At 49.7% G+C, this 27,996-nt stretch overlaps 2 protein-coding genes across 2 annotated transcripts; one reads left to right on the top strand and one right to left on the bottom strand.

Annotated features, from left to right (window-relative positions):
* Positions 1–468: 468 nt before the first annotated feature.
* ITGAE (integrin subunit alpha E) lies at positions 469–27,996 on the top strand. Its single transcript, XM_078379102.1, has 32 exons — positions 469–641; positions 2,952–3,066; positions 4,192–4,286; positions 4,410–4,477; positions 4,698–4,815; positions 5,138–5,281; positions 5,540–5,623; positions 6,293–6,414; positions 7,137–7,288; positions 7,659–7,812; positions 8,933–9,083; positions 9,406–9,473; positions 9,633–9,765; positions 10,575–10,711; positions 12,037–12,177; positions 12,364–12,585; positions 13,041–13,174; positions 13,413–13,546; positions 13,982–14,127; positions 14,722–14,850; positions 15,358–15,428; positions 15,941–16,121; positions 16,673–16,783; positions 17,133–17,212; positions 18,111–18,234; positions 18,803–19,006; positions 19,101–19,208; positions 25,555–25,623; positions 25,782–25,883; positions 26,002–26,097; positions 26,422–26,532; positions 27,260–27,996. The coding sequence occupies exons 1-32, from the start codon at positions 608–610 to the stop codon at positions 27,380–27,382; spliced, it is 3,861 nt and encodes a 1,286-aa protein (XP_078235228.1). The 5' UTR covers positions 469–607; the 3' UTR covers positions 27,383–27,996.
* On the bottom strand, positions 21,210–24,764 carry HASPIN (histone H3 associated protein kinase). Its single transcript, XM_020809093.3, has one exon. It carries the CDS (start codon positions 24,603–24,605, stop codon positions 21,735–21,737), a length of 2,871 nt encoding a protein of 956 aa, XP_020664752.3. The 5' UTR covers positions 24,606–24,764; the 3' UTR covers positions 21,210–21,734.

The following is a 27,996-nucleotide window of genomic DNA, read 5'->3' as shown; positions in this document are numbered from 1 at the left end:
TAGCCAGTATCCTGAACCCAATCCACCCCCACCTCCCAGGTCCTGCTCAACATCTCCAGGACTTTTTTGGGAAATGCCCATAAAGTTCAGCTCAAAACCCACAGCAGGCTTGCCAGCCTATGAAGCTGGACTATCCACCTGGGCTCAAGAGCCCCTCTTTGCAGGTGTGGGGGGGTCATCCTTGCCGTCTCCCAGCATCTGCTGCCTGAGGCCTCATTCTGAGGCCCTGCGGAGGAGGCCTATGGGAGGCAGCAGGACCACCTTCGGTCTTCTGCTGGGAACCCAGTCCTCCTCCCGAGGAGGCAAGGTCGGGGGGGCAGGTGCCTCGGAGAGCCCAGCCTCCTGGGGGGCCTGATTTGCTTTTGACGCAGCGTGTGCTTCAGAGGCTTCCACCTCCAGGCGCCTCTCCTGACCACATCTTGAAACCCAGGTGGGTGGGTGGGTGGGGAACTCAACTGCAGCCTTTTCTTGGGTCGTGCGTCTTGTTTCTTGCAACAGCGACCTGAGAGGAATCTCCTGTGCCACCGAAACTATTCGTTCTCAGAAAAACTTTGGGTTTTTTTCCCCCCCCATTGCATTTTCCCCCTACTTTGGGAACTTCATCAGCATGAATCTTCTCTGCTTCTTCCTCTTACATTTGGGTAAGCAAACCTTATTTCATCTTTTTTGCAGAATTCCTCTTTCCGCAGAAAGATCTCATTTTAAAAACAGACCTTGGTGGGAGCTCCTGTTTTCCTTCTCCCTGCCCTGCTCCCTTTCCTCTACTGAGCTTACAGGGTCTCTCCCCCTTTGGACCCTTCTGTGGGGACCAGAAGCTTTTGCAGGTTTCTTTAGGACTTAGGAGTAGAGGTGTTGGAGACAACACAACGCAGTGGTTTCTTCTCTCGTCTTGTTTCCAGCATTTCAAATGAGTTCTGAAAACCTTTATGGATGTCGCTGGCCATGCCTTTCCAAAGCAAACAATAAAACCCAGGAAGTAGAGAAAAACAGTATATAAAATCCCAATGAAAACATTGCAAATATTGAAAATGAAGAAAAATACCGAATGGATGGTTCTCGAACCAGTACTGCGTGGACACTCTTATTATTGTTGTTGTTATTATTTAAAATTTGATTATGCCTTATTCATAGTAAATAGATCCTATCATGTCCGGTCCCAGGAAAAGCTGAGGTCAAATGGTTACAGGTTGCAAAGATCCAAGATTTCTAGCTTGATCCAAGTTCGGAGAAGAAGCAAATATCCAGGGGGTGGGTGGGGAAAACACCATTCAAAATCAAGGTCCAAAGTTAATCTGGGGTCTTAGACAGCGAAGGTCTTGAAATGTTCCACGTGAGAGTCACCGTGTTGGTTTACTAGAGGCAAGAAATTTTCGTGGCATTTTAACAGAGTAAAAGGCTGTATTTTTGTGGACTCTTGTCTCCGTCCATCTGATACATGCAACTCTTTTTTCTTTTCTTTTTGGAGAGCGTGTTCTAGCTTGTTTCACGATGGTCACCAGTTCGGTAGGTGGGATTGTAGTGGATTTTCGAGACCTCCAGGAAGGTTGACTTCCTCTGTTTTGTAGCCCATTTGCTCTGATCCGAGAAGCTGGTGCAACAAGGAGTAGAAAGAGCCCCGATATATCTCAGGGAAGGGGTGTGTGTTGTGTGTGTATGTGTGAAGTCCTCTTTATATGGAGACCTGAGCCCTTTCCTCTCAAGGGATCTTCTGCAACCAGGCACATCCTCTGGAAATGAAGGTCCTGGCTTGCTTCGGAGGGTCTCTGGGGCTCAGAGGTCTCTTTCTCTCTAACCAGTAGGCAGCCCTGTCCTCTTTAGGGGATGGATCTTCTCTCTCCTGAGAGCCCGGCTTCACTGGATTCTTAGGCAGATCTCATGCTGAAGATGGCTCTCCTCCAGCAGGGGTGAGATTTACCAGCAGCTAGGAGGGCTAAGTGTGGAGCCTCCATGGCCAGGAATATTAGGCCTTCACATCTCACATCCCGGAGCTAGGTAAACAGGGAAATAATGTCCTTTGCTGTGATCTTCTCCGATGCGGCTGCAAACACATCTCTGGCCCTCTTGAAAGATCTTTCAGGTACTGGACAAGATTCTTTGTTTGAGCCAAAGCACCATTTCCCCCCCCCCCCCCGATCAGATTCCTCCAGAGCCCCAACATGGTGTGAACCATGGGAAAATTTCCATTCTTGTTCTGACTTTGGGTCTCGCCTGACCACTGTCTTTGCAAAAACTGTGTGGTTTTGCTAGCAAAGGAGCTTCTGGAGCTGATGCAAAAAGAGAAGTCGCATCTGAGTCAGCATTTGCATTTATCAAGCCCTTTTTGAATCCAAAGGATTCCAACCTCATCTTTCAGGGAGAAAGAATCATGATAAGGGAATCTGAAGAGGTGTGAACTGGATGCTGATCTGGAGATTACTCCTTTCTCAAAGACAGAACAATACAAAAAATAAAGCAAGCTCACCAAAAACAAACAAAAACAGCACAAAGCAAGATCAAAGGAATATAATTGGGGGGTATCTCTGGCATTTCCATTAGTCTTAAAATTTGGTGGGGAGTTTGAAGGTTCCAGGTTAGCTCTGGAAAATACTTTTTTCTCTTGGATTGAGAGAAGCAGCCAAGAGGGATGGCCAAGTCAAGGCGAAGAAGTGGGGGGAAAGGTTACAGAGCTCAGAAAAGTTGGACTACAGCTCCCAGTATCCATAGTGATCTGGGGGATTATGGGACTCACAGTCAGGAAAAACAAAAACTTTACTAAGCTCTTGTTTAGCAGCTCTCCCATGCAGTTCTTCTGCTTGTAACATCCCATACTGTTTTAGCCTACGAAATATGCTCTCACCCAAGGCTGCTGCATACACTCTGGCGTGTCCTTCCCCACCCAGTGGCCTTAAACGACAACTGGCATTTTCCTCGACAGAACCAATGCCCGTTGCTTTCCCTTTTTCTCCTTCCAGCCCTCCAAACGCCGAGAGGTTTCAACATCGACATCAGCAAGGCGTGGGTTTCATCTGTAGCCGACCTTCATTTGGGGCATCAGGTTCTCCAGCATTCGGACGGGCGTCAAAATTGGTGAGGAAGGAGCCAAGAATCAAAGCCAGAGCCAGAAATGCTCCATTTCTTGCAGTTGGCTGAAGTATCACACGTGCCCAAGAGTGTAATGATGGAGTCCTGGTTTTCAAGATCAGGGCACTAAGGCTTTTTCATAAGTTAGGAAAATCACATGATAGACACCATGGAATGTCTGTTCCCAGTTTAACTGCAATCCACCCAGCATTTTCCCTTTTGTGGGGAAAAGCATTTTTTGAGCAGGCTTTGTCTGGAACGGGCAAATAAAAGCTGTTAGATTTGCCAAAAAGACAGAATTTTTGAACAGCTGGCAATACGGAAACAGCTCTGAAGCGGTTTGCATTTCTTACATAAAAGGTCTGAGCCACGAAATGCTAAAGACATGGCTCAGGGGGCTGGCCACGCTATAAGATCTGCAGCGGCAGTGGTTTCCTGCTTCCGGCCACAGACCAGTGATGACAAGCTGTGTCTGTCAGGTCTGCAAAAGTCTCGTTGCAGGTGCGCTAGATTTCACAGATTCGGGGCGCTGTGGTCTAGCCAGAGATAGCGATGAGTCATCATGATACAGCGACGGAGCCTCTGTACCCAGGAGTAGTCTACCCACAGTTCCCGAGTACACAGGAGGGCTTATTGTTGGCTTCACACTGCATTATTCAGGGCTTCGGCTAACCCGTTTTCAAAGCTGGTGTTTCGAGCAGAGGCAACTAATGACGATCGGCCCACATAAGCAGCCTGCGGTAGTTTTCCCAATGGCTTACAGCCTCCTGCTGGTATTATGTGCAATTGGTATTTTGTAGATCTGACGCTTTTTAAAGCTCAGGAAACAGCGGGATGGCACCAGACTCTGCTTTGCAGCTGGAAAGGTGGGCGTGTGGCATTGAAAGAGTTTTTTTTTTAAGTTTTTGCATCGAGAGAAGCTGCTGTGTGCAACCCATCTTGTGCTTTGCCTCTTAGACAACTGAACACCACTTTGTAATCTGGAAGCCTGTTGTATAGAATGTAGCTGTACGTTGCAACCCAGGAAAAGCATACATACACCCATAAATCCATGTTCTCCCTCCTTTTTCCCATCCACATGGCTAAAAGCATCTTTTCTCCCTTTTCTCTCTCTATTTTTTTTCCAAAAAGGATTTTAACTTCCTCCTTGGAACCAGGCAGCCATGGCAAGCTCTATAAATGCCATTTCCAGGATGAGCTTCGTTGTGAGGTGGCCAGCTTTGGGGGTCTGTGTGTTTATACCTTTTTTTGGTGTTCCTTTCTTGCATTTTGCCCCAACATCATTTTCTCTCACGTTCGTGGCTCGGCTGAATGATACACCTTTCCCTTTCTCTCTTCTCCAATTTCAGAAAAGATTCCAAAGCTAAAAAACTTCCAGCCTGGTATAGCTATTGCTCAAAGTTCAGAGCAGATTCTGGTAAGCTGTTTCAAATGTTCTTCTTAGATATCTCAAGCCAGGAACAGTGGAGAAATGACAGTTCTTTGCTTGGCAGTGAGGTCTAGAAACTTAACTAGTATGGGAAAAGCTGACCCAGATAGAGAATGTTAAATATGAGCTCCTTTAATGTCATCTTTGTGCATTTTTTTCACTACTAGCTTTGCTTGTCGGGTGGCTAATCCCATTTTCCCCTCGACAGGTGTGTCTCCAGCAGAGATGGCGCCAGCGACGCCAGGCCACGGAAGAGCTGAATGGGATTTGTGTCCTGCTTGGACCTCATTTCCAAGAGAAGGCTTTGGTGAACCTTACAGACATCAGTAAGAAAGCAGGGGTAGAGGGTGCCGCTTTTTGTTTAAATCTGCACACCACCCAGTTTAAGCGACAGGCGGGATCTCGACCCCCTGTTTTATCTCTGGCTCTGCCCATTAACTATCTTTGGCTGGGGGATTCTGGGAGATATATTCCCAGAAAAGAGGGGACCATTTCCAAATTCTAGATATGACATCCTGCTTTTTCTTAGCCTACCTTTCCTTCTTTTTAGAAAGAAGGGTGGGGGGAGACTCTGTCTATAGTAAACCAAGATTCTGATTATTTTCAGAAGTTTTTGATGGAACTTTTCTTGGGACTTTGTCTGTGCAGTTGAAACTAAATTAAGCCAAAGTGGGCACATGCGCCAAAGAAGAAGCAACGATGGGAATGGTTTTGGTGGCTTCCATGTTAACAGCTGGCGTCCCACAACGACCGGGCCTTGCCGTAGCCGAGACAATGCTCAGGACTGCAATGGTAAGACGGAGGGCTGAGGGTGTTTCTAAATATTGATATATATGTATATTGGCATCGATTTGCATTTATCTCTTTTCTCCAAGATGTTCAGCTGGCCAATAGGGTTCTCACCCCTGTTTTATCTTTACAACAGTGCTCTGTATGTGCGGTGTGTGGCCGGGTGGGTGGGTCATGGTCCTTGGAACTGCATGCCACTTGATGGAGTGAGCAGAGCATAACATTCTGCATTTAGATCTGTTTCTCCATATTCTCTTTCAGACAGAACCTCTACGTTTGGCACTAACAACAACAACAACAACAACAACATGGAAGAGGAGCAGAAGGAAGAAGAGGATGAATCCTGTACGTTGAGGCACAGAGCAGGATCCATTTAAGTTTCCAAATGCAAAAAAACTGTGGGAGGCGATCGATCGTACTCACGGGGACCTCTGAGCATGTACTGAATGCATAGTTTGTCATCGAGAAAAAGCCACCGTCCGCATCCATCTGGCATTAGGGGCAGGCGCTTGGTCCAAAGGGGGTGGAACTCGGGTGGGTAGCTTTGGGCATTGACCCCCTCCAGGGACAGCCCAAGACATTTTGCTGCCCGAGGCACAGCAGCGAATGCTGAGTCAAGATGGACGTTGATTTACTTCTTTTTCCAATAAAAATGTTCCATGTCAACAGGTCTCGGGGGCAGAGCCTAATCCATAAAGCCATACTAAAAATAACCAAAACCAGCTCATATACTTTAAAACTCTGTTTTTAGCCATTCAGACACCTTAAAGCAGCCTATTTAGAGTCCCGGGGGGGGGGGGGGGGAAACTTGCCACAGTCTCTCTCTGTCAGTTTCCGTTAGTGGTAAAAATGAGCCTCTCTTAATGAAGTCAGCTTTGCATGAATTATTTTTTCAGAAATGAAAGAGTCCTCTTGACATATTGCTCCCGGGAGTCATGATGATCTTGGCCCTTGATTAAGCCCGACCCCTCTGCCAGTTCCTTACCACCTGGCCCTTCCTTCCTTCCCCGACAGATCTGAGGACCGAAATCGCTATCGTCTTGGATGGATCCGGAAGCATTGAGCCCGAAGACTTCCAGCAGGCGAAGGACTTTGTCTATAACATGATGAAAACCTTCTACAAGAAGTGCTCCGAGGTGACCCCCTCCACGACTCTGCTCGTGGACTTTCACTAAATTTTAGTCAGGCTCTACCAACCCTCCCGTGTGTGTGTGTGTGCGCATCCAGCAAGTGGTCCGAACCGTGGCCTGCCACTACAGTTCCTACAACTCTTGCCCGGTTGACTTGACACTTGCAAGTCTGAAAACATTACTTTTTCTGATCTGCTAAAAGCAAATAACTCTTCTGAGTCCTGCTCAGATATTTCCAGGCTCCTGGGTTCGGGTCTAGGACTCTAATTAGGACCCTGTACTTTTTCCATGGCTTAGCAGTAGAGCATCCGTCGTGCTTATAAGAAGTCCCATTAAGACTAGTGTTTGTTTGTTTGTTTTTACCCAGTACTAGATGAGGTACCACAAACCCCATCACTCCAGATTGCTTAGTGCATTGTTATATGCAGTGGTTCCCAGCCTTGGGCCCCTGGGTGTTCTTGGACTACAACTCCCAAAAGCCTTTACCACCAGCTGTGATTTCTGGGAATTGTAATCCAGGAACACCTGGGGACCCAAGGCTGGGAACCCCTGTAGGGCAAGCGTTCCAAGCGAGCCAACACCTTACCTATGTTTTGGATTACTGTACAATCTTCCATCAGCTGGGGGAATGATGGAGGTTGTAGTCCGAATGTGGGAGAGGGCGGCGAATGTTTTGTCATGTGGTCCTCCCTCCCTCTTGCTCACAACTTGGGTCTCTCGGGCCGCAGTGCGTCTTCGCCTTGGTTCAATACGGACTCGTCATCCAGACAGAATTTGACCTGCGGGACAGCAGAGACGTTCACTCCGCCTTGGGAAAAGTTCAGGCCATGAGGCAGGTGCGGAACGTGACTCGGACGGCGTCGGCCATTCAACACGTCTTGTGAGTCGTCCAACAGGAACCGTAGGGTGGGGAAATGATCTTGGATCCATCCAGGTGGGAAAGGTCCCTCGGGATGATTGCGTCCAGCCCTTCTCAAGGAAGGCCCGCGGGGGGGGGGGGGAGGATTCGATCTCCCAACCTCCCAACCTCTGGCTCCACAGCCTGAGACCTCTGACACCCCTGAGCTCTCCAGTGTGCCAGAAAAGAAATCAAATGGTTTGTCCTGGCTTTAAAATAGGGCATGTAGTTCTGTATAATCCAGAAGTCTGCTTCAAGGAGAGAGAGAGAGAGAAAAATATATGTATGTGTGTGTGTGTCTATGTGTGTGTGTGTCTGTTTTTTGTGGGGGTTTTTTTTGCATGTTCAACAGAGACAGCATCTTTAGCCCAAGCCACGGGTCCCAGAAGAACGCCGCCAAAATCATGGTGGTGCTGACAGATGGCGAGATGTTCCTGGACACACTGAAATTAGAAACGGTGATTCATTCGGACAGAATGACGGGCATTGAGCGCTACGCCATTGGGGTAAGCTCCAGTTTCTCCATGGGCTTGCCATTTATTGTATTTATGGATTTACTTAAATACAGTATTTCTTTCCTGCCTTTTACCTGAGGCCCAAAGTGAGAGTTACAGGTATGAGTTATTCTCACTGTCTAATTAGAAGCTCATTTTCAAAGGGCATTTTAGAAGCAGTTGGACGGGGAATTTTCCGAGTTTTACATCCTCTTCTTCCCAGTCCTAAGAGTCATATAAAAATTCATGGAAGCTCATAAGGAAGTCACTAGCAATGGTAAAGGAATGGCAGGGGTTATATTTTAAACTTTATAGAGTTCAACCTAAGGATATACCGAACAAGACAACATGTAGGGAGAACAGATTAATTTTCAAAAGCTACTTCCAAAGCTCCGATCTCAAAAAAACGGGCTTAGGTACCGCTGTTCAAAATGCTTTTAAGCCTTGTCCACTGCATAAACCATTCAAAACAAAGAATCAAAACCAAAGTAGAACCGATGATCCCTAACAATACTATAATCGGTCACTGATCCTCAGATTTTTTTTAAAACTTGGGGCTAGATTAAACAATGATTTAAAATGTAAATTGTAAGCACTTTGGGGCAGGCACCTGACTGTTTTGTTTCTTTTATGGAATTGCATCATATTCAATGACAGTGTTATGCAGTAAGGACCCCTGTATCTGCAGGGGATTGGTTCCCAGCTGAACACCGCGGATAATAGTGAACGCTGGAAAAAGGTATTTTCACCATGTACAACCACAATTGGATACGAGAGGGAGCCAGAGACCATGTTATGTATTCCAATAACAAGACTACACAGCATAGTCTCTGGCCCCCTATTGTGTCCAGTCCTGGAAAATACACCATGAAAAAATATATTTCTAGTTCTTTTCTTTTAATATTTTTTTAATTGTCCGACTCCAGATAAGTGAAACTGGCCATATTGATCCCGAGGACAGTGGTAAGAAATTGGAACAGGTGCCATTTTTATCTCCTGTACAGAAAGGATGGGCCGCCATTTTGTTACCTGTGCAGGAGACCGATCCCACAGATATGGGGGGGATCCTACTGTATATAGAAATGGCAGGCAAGAGTCTTGATTTGATCATTTTCCGGGCTGTTCCCTCCAGGTCGGGGCGGCGTTCAACAAGACCAGCGCTCTGCAGGAGCTGCGCTTGATTGCCTCCGATCCGCACGAAAGGCATCTCTTCCGAGTGGCCAACTATTCTGCCCTAAGCGTGCTGCTGTCCACGCTGCAGGAGAAAATTATCGGCCTGGAAGGTGAGGGAGGAAGGGCGTAGGAAGCATCCTTTGGTCCAACCAGCCTGAAGCCACAGGCGGGGAAGGCTCTCCCATCCTTTGAGATGGGATTAGAACTAGGGCATTCTGCCCGGAGAACTCCCATTCTGTCATTGAGCAGAACAAACTAAGTTGCTAGTCCTCATGGTCCTGAATCCTTCTGCCTCCACTTGGAGGTTTCAGACAGAGTCATTCCCTATTTTATCTGGATACATAGGAGCATGACGCTCGGCATGTACTCTGCCGCTAAATTATACTGTACTTAGGTGTCTGATTAAGGAATGGCTATTGATCTAATTTTCAGGGACAGCGGGCGACATTTTGGAATTTGAACTGGCCCAAAGTGGCTTCAGCGTCCGTTTTCTGGATGAGGTGAATCGTTGTTTTCTTTCGGGGGTCAGGTTGGTGGACAAATATGACTGTTAGGGTACTCCAAGGTAGACTGCTGCAGTATATGCAGGCTCGACCTTTAGCCACGATGGAGAGAAGAAAACCGCTAAAGCTGACCCTTGTTTCTCTCTTGCCTTTCAGCACCACATACTTTTTGGGACTGTGGGGTCCTTTGACTGGGCAGGAGGGGTCCTTCTCTACGACACGGCAAGCACGGCGGCCGTTTTCCTGAATGAGACAGAAGAAGCGGCGAGTGGGAGAAACGGCTATTTAGGTAACCCGTTGCAGGGAGGGTGGGTTGATATTGGTCCCTGTGCTTTGAACCATTTGGCTTTTGCTTCAGATTGATGTTTTGTTTGGGGGTTTTGGTTTTTTGCGTCATTCACCGATCAATTAGGAACACAAGAACAGGCTGATTGATATGCATCTTGGCCTGAAGCAGAACAGAAAGGTTTTGAACACTCCTTCTGGGTTTCCGGCTGGCGCTCAGGGCCTCTTTCTCCTCTGCATGTTGTGATGCTGCCCTGGGAATTTTTCCAGTTTTGTTTCGGCCCTTCTGGCTTTTATCATGGCCAGGCTCACCCTGATTCTCCCAATGGAGAGAAAACACTGAAGCCGACTGGAGAGGTTTCCATATATTTAACAACTACATTTCAACAGGACACCCTTGTCTGTGGGATTGGTATCTGTTGAATCACTTCTCCACAGTCTGAAAATACAGTATTAAAAATATTAAAAGAAAAAAAAACATATGGTATCCAGAAATATATACAGTGGGGTCTCTACTTAAGAACTTAATCCGTATTGGAAGGTGGTTCTCAAGTTGAAAAGTTCTTATGCTGAATCTGCATTTCCCATAGGAATGCATTGAAAACCATTTAATCCGTATCTGCTCTTTTCCGCCCATAGAAACTACGTATTCCTAACATGACATTACCACTAGAGGGAGCCAGATACCAGGCTGGGCATAGCATTTGCTAACAGGAATTTAACGTATCTAAGCTTTCTGCATTGCCCTGTTTGTGTGACTGTCATCCTTCTCCCTCCTTGTGTAATTTCGCCTTCCGGTCTGTTCTGCTCCAGGCTACAGCGTGGATGCGATCCGCACACGGCATGGCACGTGGATTGTGGCCGGAGCGCCTCGACACAGCATGACCGGGAAAGTCCTGGTGTTTGACAGCGAGCAGGGGCGCCTGAAGCAAACTCTGCAAGGGGAACAGGTACAGGCTTGGGGGACCGGATCCTGTTTTGTCTCCCGGCGCACCTGCAGGCTCTCTCTCTGCAGAACATCTCCCCAGAACATCTCAGACGTTTCCAGACATCAGTTGGTGCTGCTTTGCAAGACGTCTTGGCAACCAGAGGATAAAAGCAACCAAATGCCAAGCCCAGTCAGGTTCCTCATGGCATTTACTCAGAAGTAGGCCCCCATTGGGCTTGATGGAGCCTGGTAAAGGGGTCTGGGATTGACTGCAGCCGTCACATTGCTCAGATTTCTGAGTCTTTTCCGAAATAAGAACAATCCGCCCACTGGCCCCAAAACATGAAATAGATGTGGCTTTCATTTTAGCATCTCTGTCATTCCCTACACTTTTCTTTCTTTCTTTCTTTCTTTTTCTTTCTTTCTTCCTTCCTCCCTTCCTTCCTTCCGTCCGTCCATCTGTCCACTTCTTCCCTCCCTCTACAGATCTACCTATCCTTTCCTCCCTCCCTCTTCTGGTTCTCTGCACCCTTGTCTTTGCTTGCACAACGACCCTGAAAGACAGGCATAGGCTGAGTCAGTTTTGCCCAGCCCCACCCAGCGTGAATCCAAGCCCATGGTCTAACACAGTGGTGTCAAACTGTGGCCCTCCAGATGTTCCTGGACTTCAACTCCCAGAAATCCTGGCCAGCAGAGGTGGTGCTGAAGGCTTCTGGGAGCTGTAGGCTAAGAACATCTGGAGGGCCACAGTTTGACACCACTGGTCTAACAGCTACACCACACCACAAAAGCTCACATACAGCTGCAGTGACCATTTTTTAATACGTAAAAAAAGATGATAACTTCACTGCAACAGATTTATAATAACTCATCCCACCGAGACACTTCTAAGTATGTTCGGTGATTGAGTTGTCTCTCCGCCTCCCACCGTCCTGCCTTCCTGAGGCTAGAGCCATTTTTCAATGTCTGCTGGTGTCCCTTTGAGCTTACGGCTGCTTGGGCATATGAAGGAAAACCGCTGGCGCATTAAAGGGAATGCATGGCCTGTAGACCGAGATGGTCTCTCATACTTTGAAAAGCACCAAGCAAAGAGGCATCAGGTGGAAATTAAGCCGTTCTCATCTTCGTGCAGGAAAATGGGAGGCTTTCATTTTTTCGTATCCAAATCGTTGGCTTATTTCAAATGCTCTTGGCTTGGCACTTTTGAGATCCTATAAAATGGAGGGTATAAAAATCCTCCTGGATGAGGCTGATGGGTGCTGTAGTCCAAAAGGGCAGGAGGCCGTCGGGTTGAGGAAGACCAAAGGTTCCCTAACATGGATGGCCCTGTATTTTCCACCGCTACAGATTGGGTCCTATTATGGTTCTGAAATCTGCCCGCTGGACATAAACCAGGACGGACTGACTGATCACCTCTTAGTCGGAGCCCCATTTTTCCACATCGACGGAGAGGAAGGGAAGGTGTACCTGTATAGGTGGGATCAAGAGGTAGAAGAACTCTCTTCTTGAATTTCACTTTTCTGATTCTGAACCCATTGTCTCGGGACTCCTGGGTATTGTGGCAGGATTCGTCCTCAGCCCTTTGGTATTCTCCTGGATCTGTCGGGTCCAGGGACCAAAAATGTTGCCATTCCTTCCCTTTTATTTATTCTCTTATTTCTTCCCTTCCTCCAGACAGTCCGTTTCTCTTTGAAAAGACACTTGCGCGGCCACCCGGCATCCGTCTTTGCCAGGTTTGGATTTGCTGTGGCTGCCATTGGAGACGTTAACCAGGATGGTTTTGGGGACGTGGCCATCGGGGCTCCGCTTGAAGGGCAGGAATCCAACCCCAGTTCTTGTGGCAGCGTTTATATCTTTAACGGTGATCCCGATGGGATCCGGAGTCCCTTCTCGCAGGTAGGAGAGCCACGGGCCATCATCTCTGTGAGAGAAGGAGAGAGAAACATACACACATGCTACTCCACTTCTCTGACGTTTCTTGTGTTGTTTCTCATTTGCTCACTTCGTTTGAGGTTGATTTATTTGGTTTCACCTTCTCAGCTTGCTTTGTTCCATTTTAAGCATCCTTTACTGGATTTTGGTTCTGTCTTTCGGTATTATTTGTCACCATGAGTGCCATTTTTGGACAGGAAAGAAGAGTTTAAATCAGAATTTGGAAACATATTCATTTTTGGACCACAATTCCCAGAATCCTTTAGGGTGACAGCTGGGGGATTCTGGGTCGTGCCCTCTGAAAGGGACATGTTTTTCATTTGCCAAATTTCAGCTGCTTCTCACAGCCCACGAGCCAGACTCTGGAGGCTCTGTCTTAAACGCCCCTCCTGCCCGGCGTGTCTTCTGTCTCCTTCCAGAGGATCATGGCCGCTCAGATGCACCCCTCGGGACTGGTCTATTTCGGAAGGTCCTTGGCCGGAGGGTCGGACTTCACTGGAGATGGACTCCCAGATGTTGTCATTGGATCCTTAGGCAACGTGACCTTACTCCGGTAGGTAGGAAAAAGGTGCCCCTTCTTGTTTTCCAGGGAGGAAGAGGAGGGTGGCCAAAAACGCCATCCATGTGCCAGGTTATACTAGTCCTCTCATTTCCCTTGTGCCTTTGTTGATGATTGCAGTGCCTCAGCCACCCTGCTCCAAGCCTCCTACCTTCTCTTGCTTGCTTAATTAATGAATTAATTAGCAAGCCTACCCTTTTTTCTTCCCCTCCCCTCCCCTTCCCTGGACTAGTTCTAGGCCGGTCATTCGATTGGAATCCACCATGGAATTTAGCCCTGGGAAAATATCCAATTTCCAAAACAGTAGCATCGTCAAGGCCAAACTGTGCTTCCACAGAATGAACCCTCAAGAATCCTCACAGCCAGGTAAGCAAAACATTAAAAATAAAATTTAAAGGAGGAGAAGAAGAAGGTAAGAAAGAAAACTGTGTGCGGAGGAAGCATTTGGGTTGACAACCTAGAAAAGGTATAAATTTCCCTATTAAAAAAACTGTGGAGTTTTCCGGTCATGCAGGTGATTTGTAACTGCTCTACAGCAGAGGTAAACAGGGAAATGTGGCTTTCTCGTGAGAAAAGCACTGATTAATTAATTAGCAACATTTCTATCCAGCCTTTCCCTCAAGAATCTGAAGTTAGCCTTCCTTCTTTATTTGCACGAGCCTCGAAGTGAAGCTGAACTTGAGAGAAAGAGGCTGACTAGCTCAAGAGCACCAGGGAGCTTGGCAGAGAATTTGAACTCGCCTCTTCCCCATTTGCAGTCCAGCAGCGCTTTAACTGCTCCATCCACATCTGTTCCTGTAGGTCTGCACCGCTTCTTCATCCGCTATGCGGTGGACGTAGATATCAAGATGGAAAGGAAGAGGGCCGAGTTTGAAGATATTACAGCCACCGCCGGGGAGGTGCTGTACGCCAGGAATCCTTGCGCCGAACTGCAACTCACCATCTTGGTAAGTGGAGGAAGGGGGGGGTGCCAGACCACCTGAATGAACACTGAGGTTCTAGGGTGGAATGGTTTCCAGATGTGGATCCCTGGGTTGCTAAGACTACAACTCCCAGAAGACCTGCCCAACAATGAACAACGATCAAGCCACCCCAGAATGGTACTTTGAGAACACCGGGGGGGGGGGCAAGTGTGAGAACGGTGCTTCTCGGCCCGTAAGAGAGAGGCCCGTCGTGGGACACAGAAGGAGGCCGGTTGTGTCTCAGGTGGCCCCTTGAATGTCACACGCCACAAATCATACAGCTGTCCTCTTTTGAGGAGCTGGCCGTAACGTTGGGTGCTCGGTGCTGGAAACTTTACTGCCAATGATCAAGAAGAAGAAATAATTCCTGTAGGAGGATCAGTCGCAGCTCTGGACAGTGTAGTTCAAGAAAGTAATTTTTTTCCAGGGTCTGGAATGAGTCAAGTGCATCAACAAGGTTCCTTCCACCCTCCGGCCTGCGTGATATCCAGGGACACCATCTCTGATTTATTCTCTAACTCAGGCGGAGGACACGTCTTGCTATAACCTGCTTTCCCTCTTTCCCCTTTTTAATCTCAGCCTTGCAATGAGGATTGCTTTTCCAGCATCCTACTGAGAGTCAGCTACCAGCTTCGTGACCCAAGAGCTGACCTGACCCATCCGGTCCCTGTGCTTGATGTATACCAGGAATCTGAGAGGTGTTTCCAGGTAAAGGAATAACGACAGCTATGGGAATCCTTCTGCGTTCAAATTATTCTTTTCAATTCAGGGTCCAAGAGCATCCAAAATGTAGCCCTAAGCATGTCGTACTATAACAGACCGTCTGTCTGTCTCTCTGTGGGATCTACCTCGCAGGGATGTTGTGATGGTAAAAGTGGGGAGGCAGGCCACATATCCTGCTTTGAACTCCTTGGAAGAAAGTTGGCATATAAATGGAACAAATGTAAAATAAAATTTAAAATAGGCTGGTTTGAGGAACAGATGGGTTTCCCCCCCCCCTTATGGAAGGCTACATTCCTTCGACTGTCCCTCAAAGCACCCATTTTCTCTCTCGTTTCCTGTGTTTCGGCCACTAATTCTCCCCTGGATTCCTCCCCCTGGGGCAGGCAGGCTCTTTCAACACTTTATGCTAAAATGATTAAAAAATAAAAATAAAACAACCCCCCCCCCAAACTACCTTGTTTCTTGAGCCTAGCATTTTTGCTGTAATTTCAGCTGCCTTATGCAGATGACTGTGAGAACAAGACCGTCTGCGTGCCACGCTTGAAGTTAACCGTTGAGACAGAGTGAGTCGTCTCCTGGACATTTTGCTTTGCTTTGGCTTCCACTTGGCACAAAATCTGCTCAGGACTGCTCCACTCCTCAGGACAGAAGCGTGGAGCTGTGCTTTGCGGGTGTCAGGAGGACTTCACAGAACGGAGCCAGACTTGGCAACAGGGAAGCCGTTGTTCAACAGGGCTGCGTGGTGGTGCTTTGCAGGCAGGGAAAAATATCGCATGCAACCTTGTTCCACTGGGCAGGTGGAAAATCTGTGGCATGCAACCACACTGCTCTTTGCAAGTGGAAAAAAAACGATCCACGAAGCTGAGCTTTGCCGGCAGGAAAGCTGCTGCCCTAGGGCGTTCCCCCAGAGGAGGCACAGACTTGAACTGTGCTTTGTGTGTCTGGTGGGGAATTTTCTAGTGGGTTAAAATCACAACCGGCTGTGTCCGCTTAGCTTCAGGACCACCCTGTGTCGCCAAGGCCGGACCCTGGGGATTGTTAATGAAGTTGAATTTATGCCCTGAACTGAAAAAAAAAAAGAATCCTCAGCTCTCGTACGACACGTTCTCTGGATTCTTGACAGGAAAGAGTTGGTGGTTGGCGTCACCAAAGAGCTCTCCATGAGGATCCACCTGGAAAACACGGGCGATAACTCACACAGAACGACGTTGCTTCTGGAATTCCCTGCAAATCTCCACTTCAATACGGTTCAAGAGGTACTGCTGTGGATTTTCTCCCTATTTGCCTTCCTAATCCTGCTTGTAGCTTCCCGGTGTGGTGTGTAGTGGATAGAGTGATGGAATAGGTCTCTGGAGAACAGGGTTCGAATCCCCACTCAGCCATGCAAACTCATGGAGGGGGTGTGACTCTGGAAAAACCGCATATTAAATACCCCACTGACCTTGAAAGCCCTGTTAAGGTCACTCTGCGTCGGTCCCTGCGGGTGGGTCCATTCTTCAGACCCTCTTTTAGTTTCAGTTACGGTCTTCCTATCTGATGTTTATTAACTGTTGAGCAAAACTTTCCGTGGAATGCAGGGAGCCTATATTGAATACAGGATGATGATGATGATGATGATAGAGGAAAATAGTCGTTCTGCCATTTGTCCATGGCAGACCATCCACTTTGCATGCACTGCGGGGGACTGGGTTGTGTGTGTGTGTGTGTGTGCAAAACCGCTCAGCAAGGCAACAATTGGCCCTTCCTTGGCTCTCACAGAGATTTCTACCCCATTCTGTTCTTAAGAAGGCTTCCTTCCTCTCTTAAGTCTTTGCAGGTGTCCTCTCCGCGAGTTGAGTGCAGTGACTCTCAGAGGGTCCCACTTGTATCCCCATCTCTGACCTGCAAGATCGGGCACCCGGTGTTCAAGACCTCCGCCGTAAGTCATCAGAAAAGTGATCACGGGGGTCTGGTTGGTTTCTCCTCGTGGCCTCTAAACCCCCCGCCCTGCCTGCTGCCCTCAACTCTCCTCCACTGTCCGGGCGGCTGCAGGACATCACAGGATGTTCGAAAGACGTCCCAGTGCTTCGAATCTTTCTCTCAAGTGCTTTGAAGTGGAAAATTAAATAAGAGACCCAGCATGATGGGAGCTCAAATCTGCACTCGTGCCTCCTTGTCAGGGCCTGGACTTGATGATCCTTTAGTTCTAAGAGGATGATGGTGTTCTCTCTTATCATGCAGAGGCGTCTTTCTTTTTCTAATATTTCCATTTGTCGGCTCTACCGCAGGCCAATTTTTCAGTGATCTGGCAGCTTGATGGGAAGAAATTCCCCAACAATTTGGCGAACATCACCCTGACCATCACCGCGTAAGTCCTTTGTCGGTCCCCTGTTACAGCCCTACCGACCAATCCCGATAGAGGAAAGCCACCCCTTTTGTGAACCACCAACAGGCTAGAAGAGTCATTCTATTAAGTCTCGCAACCCTAAGAACCAGAGAGTCGAGCTTCGATCCCCTTCGTCTTTATTCCTCTCCACTCGGTTCTGCTCTTGTGTCCTGGCGGGTGAGGGTTTTAAGACAAACATTTATGGGTTCAGTTTTTTGGGCCTCGTCTCCTGGACTCCTCCCAGAGGAAGAAGAGATGCCTGCCTTAATCTTCCTCGGCCAGTCCAGAGGTTAGAAAGCAAATCCTTTTATTAGCTACTCAGAGGCAAGTGGCTTGCACAATCAATCCACATGAGCTAGAAAGACAGCGTTTTGTGGACAGGTTAAGGGGTGCCGGTGGTGGGCACGACCGTTGAGAGGGAACGCTGGCCTGCAACCTCATTTTGCCAGATCATTTTGGGAAGAGACGGAGTCACGGCACTCCACCGACGCCTCTCCTGCCGCCTGCGTTGCAAAGCCTCACCCAGCCCTCCTTCACTTGCATCGATCGGGGTAACACCATGGACACGGGCCAGATTTTAACTCACGGCTGCTATAGCTGCTGCTGGCGAACAGGCACTATTTGATCAGGTCAGGCACTTAAAGTGCCCCGACAGTCAACCCTTCTCGGCCAGCAAAGCAGGCGATACAAATACGGTGTGGCCCCTTTCTCTAAACCCACAGGACCACAACTCCCGCTGTTCTTAGCCAGGGTGGTCAGTGTTCAAAGAGGACAGGAGCTGCCTCTCCGTTGAGGGGGGGGGCTGCCTCAGGGTGGGGGCAGGTACAGGGCTGCCAAAAGGTTAGCGGCCTCGCTGATTTTTCCCTCTTTGCTCCCGAAGCGCCAACAGAAACAGCCCCGTCCTGAAAGAGGAACGCGTCCTGCGTGTGAAATACGCCTTGAGCTACACCCTCAGCAGGTCAGCAGCCTTGAGAGGTAGCCCAAACACGCCTCTGCCACCCAAGGCAACCCCATGAGGTGGGGGTTGGGGGATGGGGAGGTATTTCAAGGAAAGAGACCAATCTATGTTCTTGCAAACTGAGATTAGGAGTCCTCTATCCACTGAGACACAGCAACAACACACTGGATCCCTGCCCCCACACCTCCTGCCCGCTCTAGAATTCTTCATTTCCATTCTCTCTCTCTCTCTCTCTCTCTCTCTCTCTCTCTCGGCTCTGCCTGGCCCCATATAAGTTTGCTTGCTTGCCTTGGCGATCTTCCTATCGCAGAAGGAAGGAATGCAAAAAATTTGAGCCAACCTTTCCCCCAGTTCTGACAACAGGCGGTCGCCTCTGCTCAAGAGGAGGCGGCCCTCTTCTTCTGGCTCAGCAGGAGCCGAGAGTCCTGTGTCTCCTCCTGCGTTGCTTTATATGGCATCACGAAGCTTTTCCTCTCCTCCTCCCAACAACAACCCTGGGAAGTAGGCCAGGCAGGGAGGGAGGGACGAGAGAGAGGAAGTGACAAGCCCAAAGCCAACCAACCACCGACTTCTAACTTCTTCCCGAAATCCAGCATGATTCTTTTAACCACTAGACCACGCTGCCTCTCCCTAAACACCTGCTGGGATTGGGAGCGTCTACGACAATTTCTCGTGTGTCCCAAATCTGCCGACACGTGCTTTGTGTCGCAAAGATCACGCTGCCACTCAGCTTTCCTCTGTTCGCTTGCAGTGCCCTTCCTGTCATATACGTAAGTGCCCGCGATGGGCTCTCCCAGGACACCCACCTCACATTTCACGTACGTACAAGGCCACTCGGCCGTCCTTCCACCCCGTTCTTCCCCTTTTGGGATACAGATACCCGTTCTTACTCCCCTGTTTTATCTCTGACAGATCAATGGGAAAAACCGATTTGGCGCCCAGCTTCAGCTGCAGATTTGGGTCCCTGTCTTCCTAGACGGCTACCAGCTTGCCGGCATCAAGACCGCGATGGGAACACAGGTACCTCTTTTCCAGCTTCCCTTTTGCAATGAGTTTAAAAGGAAAAAAAAAACCCGAACAACTCCAAACCCAAACATGACACAAATGTGACAGGGAGCGCATGAAGGAGAGCAGAATGTGTACATCAAGTTGCAGAGGAAGGAAAGCAGGGTGGCTGCTGGGCCCTCACATCTCTCTGGCGGGCTTCCCTTTGGCCCTAAGCGCAGGCGGCATCAGAGACTAGCCAAGGCTGTTTTTTTAGGAGTTCATTTTCCCCTCATCGGCGGAGTGGCTGGCTTGTAGGAGACACGGACCAAGACAACGGCTAGAATCACATTTGCTTTATGCAATCTCTGGATCTCCTTAGAATGCCCAGGCTTGCACGGGTGTCAAAACTAAAAAGTCGGCCGCAGGAGGGGAAAGAATGCTGTGTGGCTACTCCTCCGCGCACATTCTTCCCACACAGAAACACACACCCCCACCAGCCGGACTGGACTCAAAATGTATTCTGGATTATTTAGGCCTTTGGTCTGATCCACCAGGGTCCTTCCTTAGTGGTTTTAATTTACGACGTTTAAAATTATATTGCGGGACTGGGAAGAAACATCAGGAAAGGGGCTGGAGCCGTTTCCCCCAAGAAACTCTGGGGCTGTATAACTCGAGGAAGCCCAAGGGGCCATAAGATGACCGACATGGCTGAGAGCTATAACACCACCCACATTCTGTGCCTGTTATCAAACTGGCATTTCCGTATGCTAACACTCTGTACTGTCAGGCCTGCGTTCAAGTAAGCGCCAGCCTCTTTTTCCCCTAAAGGACTCTGAACGAACATTTTCCCCGCTTTGCTGGACACTGAGACAAACGGACCTCCTCCGTCAGCAGACAGCCAGTGATGCCGATTCCTACTTTCACAGGCGAAACTGGGAAGCTTAAGGCATGCCCAGCCGCTTCTCTGTTAGCCCCACGTGGCAGGGAGTCGCGCTCGGGCGCAGGAGAGTGAGCCGTCCTCTCCGAATCCCTCCCTGTTAAGACTCTCCTTCCTGCCCGGCCCAGAAAAGGAACAGCGCCTGCCAGTTGCAGGGTTTTGTCCACACAGACACCCGGGAGAGTGGTGCTGCTAATCGCTCCCGCGAGCAGACCCTAAATGACGCCGCCAGGGGTCTAATTAGGGAGAGCGACTGACTGCCACACGGCAGGTTCCGCCTTGCGCGACTCAGGGGAGAGAAGCGACACTGGCTTTAGTTTTCTGCACAGAAGGAGGGAGTGGGAGCGACTAACGGAACCGGTGCGTGAAGACAGACGGAAAATGGTCAGCCCCCCCCCGGGCTCTGTATCAGCCCCACAGGACTGAGCTTGTAACTGAGGATGAGTTTTTTAAGAACAGCCAAGAGACCTCTGGGTAGTGTGGGCAGCATATAAATTGAATAAATAAAATAAATAAATAAGCAGCCTGTGCAGGCAAGGGTGGGGAAACTTCTAGACCCCGCTGGACTACAATTCCCATCAGCCCCAGGTTGTGCAAGGTTGAAAGAACTCCCAGCCCAACCCTTTCGGAAGCTCCCCTTCTGCCCATTCTTGCTGTAAAGGAACTAGAGGGTCGTGGCGAGCAGCCGCCGACACAGGGAACCCTTTCCTAAAGTTGACACCATGCCCGGCCCAAGAAGCGGGCAGGGTGGTTAAATAATACTTACGAGCCTTAGTTTTGCTAATAATATAAATAATCACGTGCGGTCAAGTCAGTTCTGACTTACAGCGACCCTTTTTCAGAGTTTTCTGGGTATTGAGTACTCAGAATGGACGTTTCCCCTTCCCTTCTTCTGGGACTGTGTGGCTTGCCCAAGGCTACCCAGGCTGGCTCTTCTCCCGGTGGGGGAATCGAACTCCCAGACTCTGGCCCCCAAAACCCCAGAGTTCTCCAGCCAGCCTTTTAGCCTTGTTAGATTAAAAAAAGTTTTGTGCCTGCACCCCACCGAGGCTTTCTTACTAACCCTTTTGAGGAAACAACAACAAAAACAAAAAGACTTAGCTGTAAAGATAAAACTGTACTGTTCCAGCCATTACAAAAATACACTACTAGTAATTTAAAAAAAATAATAGAATTTTACCAGTTGGCTTACAGCAAACCTTTACTTGTAGAAAACATTGATTGCAGGTTTAATATTGCAAAAGGTAAACTAGCACGGATAGCAAAGCTAAAGCACATTATGTGCGTGAGGTTTATTTTTAAAATAATACTGTGATTATTTTAAAAGAAAGAAATGTTTTTTTAAAAAAAAAACCTTGCAAAACATTTTTTAAAAAGCAGAGAAGTTTAAAAGTGAGACTTTAATTAAAACAGGTAAAACTAAAAGCGATTTTTTTAAGGATAGCGATCTAGGCTGAAATCCGCTTATTAAGACAGAACACAAGACCAATTAAACAGCACATGTGCTGGCATAAAAAAAAGAGGGGGTCTGAACTTTAGCGGGCAGGGGAGAACCCCAACGCTTCTGCTATATGCAGAACACATAAAAATAGATGCTTATTTGTATAGCTCCTAAAACAGTGTCAACCCTGATCTGTTCGCTGGAAGATTGTGCTTGTGTTCAGGACCTCCGTGGCAGACCTAAAACGGAGAACCTCTTGGGAGAAGTGCTTCAGTTGTTTCTGCACCTGCCTCAATGGGGCCGTCGTCGCTTTCTTCTTATAGGACACCTCGCTCAAAAGTTTGTCCACTAAATAGTGCAGCCACAGGACGTTACTGTGGGGAAAGTAATCGGCCCACTGGTTCCCGTTTTCCTCCCTCATCTGCCGGTAGACATCAAACTGGTAATCTCCTCTCCCCTGGAAGACCTCTTCGTCCCCAGAGAGGTCGCAGTAAACCGTCAAACCGTCCCTCTCCAAGCGGGAGAATGTGTAGTCAATAATATTGACCAGGACGCCGTGCGTGGGAAGGAGTTGGGTCTCCCCATTGAGCGTCACGCTCACCTCCTTCAAGTCGGTCTTCTTGACCAGCACGTTCCCCCAGTGCAGGTCCCGGTGCTCGAACCGCAGGGCCTCTTCGGCCACAGCCAGCGAAGCCGTGACTTGGTGCAGGATGCTCTTGGCGGTAGCCACCGAGCTCAGCTGCCGGCGGCGCATGTTCTCCAGGTCGGTGCCGCCAAACTCGAACTCCAAGACCACGAAAAGCTGCTGGTCCCCAAAGAAGTCTGGCCGGTCGTTTTCAGAGACCCTCAGCCGGTGGTATCTGTCCCAGGCGTTCAGGAGGGGCTCGGGGTAAGCCCCTTGCACGCAGTGGACGGAATACAAGCAGATGAAGCCAGAGGTATGGTTCCTCTCTTCGTCTGCTAAGAGGCTGAGCTCCTTTGAAATGATGATCTCCGGCAAAATGTCACTGAAGGTCTTCTGAGGTTCTCCGTTGACTTTGTCGCTCCCTTCAATGGGAATGATTTTTAACGCCACGCTCCCCCTTTCCCCCTCGGTCTTGAAAACCTCCCCAAAGACTCCTTCGCCGATCTTCTCACACTTCTGCATCCTATCGGGGGGGATGCAGGTCTCAAAAGAGATCGGCCCCGTCTGCTGGCATTCCCCAAAAACTTTATCGGCATCTGTCAGGGTCGCCTCGGACGAGAAAAACGACGATGTCATGGACGACAGCAGGACCATGGAAGACGTCGGACAAATGGAATAGCCCAGCGTTTGCGTGAAGGGGGTCTTGAGCACCTCAGTGAAGTGGGATCGGACAGACATTGGGGTGATGCTGCTGTTGCAGCTTTCGGGCTCCGAGAGGATTTTCTTTTTCTTGTGGAGAGAAAAAGAGGCCCGAATCCGGCGCCACAAGCTGGCGTCCCTGAAGGAGGAGTCTAGAGAAGATGGACAAACAAAGGCCGAATCTTCTTCCTTTGGATTCCTGAAGGATTCCTGCAGGCGGGACGTCTCTGCTGGCTCTTTCCACCCCATGCACTTCTTACGTCTCCCTGGCTTGAGTCTCCTGCGTTGACCCCAACGGTTGGAACTGAACCCGCTGATGCAAGCTTTCCGACCGGTGGTCGCAGCCCCACACGTCGGGGCCACCTGATTATGGCTTGTGGCGTCTGAGCCTCCAGGCAGGGCACCGGGAGAATCTAGTTCCAAAGGACACTCTCCTCTCGAGATGCAGGGATCTGCTCCTTGTTTTCTGGAGGAGCGACTCGCCAACCAGCTGAGAACCACCCGATTGTCCAAGAGCACGACCGGCTGGAGCCGAGGACTGCTTTGATCTCTAATGCTCGCTTCTTCTAGGAAAGCGCCATTCAGCCCAGGACGCCTCTTCTTCAGAGGAACGGCCGCGGCTTGAAGCGAGAGGCGCTGCCTCTTGTTCGGAAGGGGGGCTGCGTTCCTCGGCAAGGTGAGGGCGAGTTTGCCGTCATCACACACGGTGACTTGGAGCTGGAAAGCTCCCCGCAAGGAAAACGCATCATTCGCCTTGGGTGTCGCGGGCAGCCTTTGGCCAGAATCCGTCCCCTGACTGGGGCTGGGCACAGAAGGTGCCGGCGAGGCCCCGAGTCCTTCTGGGAGCCCCAAGGTGGCTTCTGCTTGGTTCCAAAGCTGAGGTCGCGCCAGAGAGCGGCTCTGGAAGGAGGTGCAAAGCGACCGGCCAGGACACGGCGAGGACCGCGGCTGAGATTTCCGCCACGACCTTCCGGCGTCTGTCTTGTCAAAGAGCACCAAGCTCTCTCCCACCGCCTGCTCGTCGGCCGGGTCCATCATCAGCAAGCTCAGCTCAGAGAGCGCATTCCCGCAGGCGGACCGGCCGTCTTCCCTCGAGGTGCCTCTCAGGCAACTCCTTCGGCCGCCGAGGAAGGGGGAGAACGCCGAACCCTGGAGGACGCTGTCGTCGGCTCCTTCTTCCTCGCCCAGGCCCCTGGTCGCCCCCGACGGGGTCAAGACGGGCAGTTCCGGGGTGCTGCACAGCAGAGGGGCCCCCCGTCGCCGCAGCCCCACCGGGGTCAAGGCGGGCAGGGGAGGGGTGGCCCGTGTGGCCCGGCGGCGGGTGACGTTCCTGCAGAGCGGGGTGGAGGGCCAGCAGCCGAGGGGCACCGGGTCCGGCGGCGGGGCCTTGTTCTCTTTGGCCCCCTTGGGCTTCCGGCTGCGGGGCGGGGCCTTGCCTCTCCTCTGGGGGGCCTTCCGGGCCCTTCGCTTGGGGGGCAGGAGGAAGTCGGGGTCCTCGAAGGTGGTGGTGGAGGGGGGCGAGAAGGAGGAGCTGGTGGCGCCCCCCGAGGAGCTGGTGCTGAAGAGGCGCTTCTGGTCCACCGGAGGGGAGATCCAGGGGGCGGCGGGGCGCACCACCCTCAGCCCGGCCCTGCTTCCGCCGCCTCCGCCTCCGCCTCCGCCTCCTCGGCCTGGCCTCCCCCGCAGCCCCGTGTAAGTCCTCAGCAGCCGAGGCCGGGGCCGCTCCATGCGAGCGAGGGGCCCGGAAGGGGGCCGGCCGGAAGCCCGAGGGCCGGAAGCCCTCCTGGCCGCCAGCCTCCAGCCCGCCTCCCCGCTCCTGCTTCGCCTCAGCCGGGCCCACGACGACGACGACGACGAGGGCGGCCCTTCGGAGCGCCCGCCGCCATTTCAAACGCAGCTCTCGCGAGATCCAGCCGTGGGCCGGTGGGGGGGGTGGGCCTTCCGCGAGACTTCAGGGGAGGGGATCGCGGGGGCCGCCATAAGGAGCGAGGGTACTCTCGCGAGAGGTTGGGCCTGCCGGGGCGAGACTCGGCGCGAGAGCCAATCAGAGACCGGGGGGAAGGAGAAGCGTTTGTTTCCCGCTTGCAGGCCGGTCTCTCTCCTTTCCTCCCCTGCCGCCTCTATGGTCAGCCGTCCTAGAGGAAAGGGTGGCGAGCCCGCCCTATATATTCCGGATTCCCTTCGAAGGGTTTTATGCTGACAACAACCCGGCGAGGTCGGTCGGTAGAAATTTACTGACCTGAGATCATCCACCAGCTAATATTTATTGCCACTAAACACAGAGGAGGTCAGGTTCACTCGAGGGCTTGAGCTCAGGCCGGCTGGGGATGATGGGAATTGTCATTCTGCACCTCTGGGAGGCGGCTGTTTGGAGGAAACCGACCGAGTGGGAGAAGATCCTGTTTTAAGGAGCTTTTTTGGGGGGTTCACTTGGAATCTCAGTTGTTACTTGTTTTGGTGCAGCATCTTTCAGGTGTGTGTCCTGGTGCTGTTGGCTAAGGATGATGGGAATTGTAGTCCACAGACCACGTCTCCTTCTCCTTAGCCTCCAACACCCAGATAATCATAATTTTGCTGTACATTTCGGATTTCCTAGTGTGCAAAATATATATATATATCCCTGCTCTTCTGGGGTCTGAAATAACGCAGAATTATTTTTCTCTTTCCCCTCCTCAAGAATGCTACTGTGTGCAGAATTGAAAATGTTTTCAACCAGAATGTAGATTTTGGATCCACCGACCCCAAGGTAAAATTTATTATTTATAACCCCTTTCAGAACCTGGAAGATCATTTACACAGCATTAAAAACAGGACCAAAGGATCACTGCCCTTAAGATGTAAGACGTTTTATTCTGCAGTGTTTGGCCTTCCTTTTTTCTGATTCTGAAAAACTTTCTTGCTTAGATCTACGCGGACATCACATATCAGCGAGTGAGTTGCATCCTATTTTCGGAGAGGGAAAAGGTTACCGTGATTGCAGAGCTACCGTTAGCAAATTCTGTCCAGGTACAGGCTGGGGAAAAGGGCTGTTCCCCCCACCGCTTAATGAAACATGATTCCCCCTTTAATTGGGACAGAATTCAACTTTCCCTTTTCCCCTGCCACCCAAAAAATCATCCTTTAGGTCTTGAAAAACAGGACGGATTTCGTGGTTGGTGGGGAACTTGCTTATGATAAGAACCTTTACGTGGGTCCGAATTCAGAAAACCACAAAGCACAGGTAACGGGGTGGCCGTGGGACTGGGGTTTGGCGCTGGAGAAGGGAAGGAGCGAAATTTAGGTACGCTGTTTTGTCGCGTATCATGGACAAACAGTGGCGCTGAAATCAATCTGTCGGTTTCTCTGATCGGATGCCCCCCCCCCCGGGGTTTTTAGACTACGGAACCCCTCGCCCCCACCGCCCACATCGGTTGGAGAGGATGGATGATGTAGTCCGAATGGAGGAAAGGCTAGCTTAGGGAACCTTGCTTTAAAGTTTGTGAGCCAATTTACCCTGCCCCATCATACCTCGGCTTCTTGAACCCTTTTGCTTTGACGTCCATAGATCAGAGTCACCCTTCTGAAGGAACACGTATTTGATTACACCCCTGTTGTCATTGGAAGCTCTGTTGGTGGCTTTGCCCTCCTCATTCTCATGATCTTCTTCCTCTATAAAGTGAGTATCCATATATAAACTCATATTCTTCTTTTTAAAAGCCGTGCTGCTTTGAGGAACTGTTCCCGACGTACGGCAGTGGGGTGTGCTGGGCTGAGCCTTCTCTGGTTTCCCAGGAACGGGGGAGGAGGCCTTTCAAAGTCTGGAAAATTTTTGAAAGACTATGAACTCTCAGAATCTGCTGTTGGACGTGGCAATGAATTCCCCCACCCGGTATGGGACGTCGCTATTCTGGCTTGGGAATGCTGGGACTCGTAGTCCAAAAGAAAAAGCCCATAGCATTTGCCAGATTTGCTATAGAGGCATGGGACACAGAGGAGTTTTATAATGAAGAAAGGGGTATACCTGAAGGATATCATGCTTTCCTTCATCTGCTTACAGTCCCAACAATTGGTCTTTCGACACAGTTGGAAAAGAGATCCCATCGCGCAGTGGTTAAACTGCAGTACTGCAGCCAAGACTCTGCTCACCACTTGAATTTGATTTTCATGGGCTTAGCTCATTGTCTCGAGGCTGACTCAGCCTTCCATCCTTCTGAGGTTGCTAAAATGAGTACCAGGCTCACTTGGGGGGGGGGAGGTACATTGTCCTTTGCATAATTGTGTTGTTAACCACCCAGAGAGTAAGTACATTAGCCGTACAGGACGGTATATAATTCAAAATAACATCATGAAAAACAAAATAACAAAAGACATGTTTCGTTTGTTGTTTGTCTCTGTATTTCTAGTGTGGCTTTTTCAAAAGGAATTACCAACACATGAGGGAACAAGAAGAGTCGCTGAAAGTAGACCAAGATGCGGGATGGAATGACAGACAATCGGATGAATCTGAGAATCTAAATGGAAATTAAACCCTGTTTTCTCAGTTGGAGATCAGTAAGCAAAGATTCTACCAGGGAGCTTCAGCAAAGCTATTATCCAGGCTGTCGGCCATGCAAAGCTTTCTTCTTGAAACGATTTCTCCTCTCTTTAGCTAGAGAAACCAGCAAGTTCCTCCCAAGACTGAAAGCTAGGTGGTTTTAAACTGACTTTAAATACCTATTATGAATTGGCTCATAGCAGGAAGATATATTTCCAAAAATATTACCGGCCTGTTAAATTATATCTTTATGTTTCACACTTAACCTTAGTGATAAAATGTTATTTTCAACTGTATCATTACCATTTTAAACTGCTCCTAGAATTACGAGTTGTCTTTTTTGGGCCAAAACCCTATCAGCTTTTCCTCACCCGGTAGGAGTGGTTGCTAATAGAGGCTAATTAATAAAGGGCCTGGGGCACACCCAGGTCCGTTGTCAATTAGCTTCAATTAGCCGCTGTGACTTTGTTGCCCCACAGAGGAAAAAGTCCATAGGATTTTGGTGTTTCTGTTTTACATCCACAATATTGTTGCAACGGTGAGGCCTGTACAAGCCACTGCCAATAATAACTATAAGCCTGAAATGCTTGCAAATATATCAATGTC

Source organism: Pogona vitticeps, chromosome 7 (assembly GCF_051106095.1).
Source record: "Pogona vitticeps strain Pit_001003342236 chromosome 7, PviZW2.1, whole genome shotgun sequence".
NCBI classification, from domain to species: Eukaryota; Metazoa; Chordata; class Lepidosauria; order Squamata; family Agamidae; genus Pogona; species Pogona vitticeps.
This window is presented reverse-complemented; position numbering and strand designations above follow the sequence as displayed.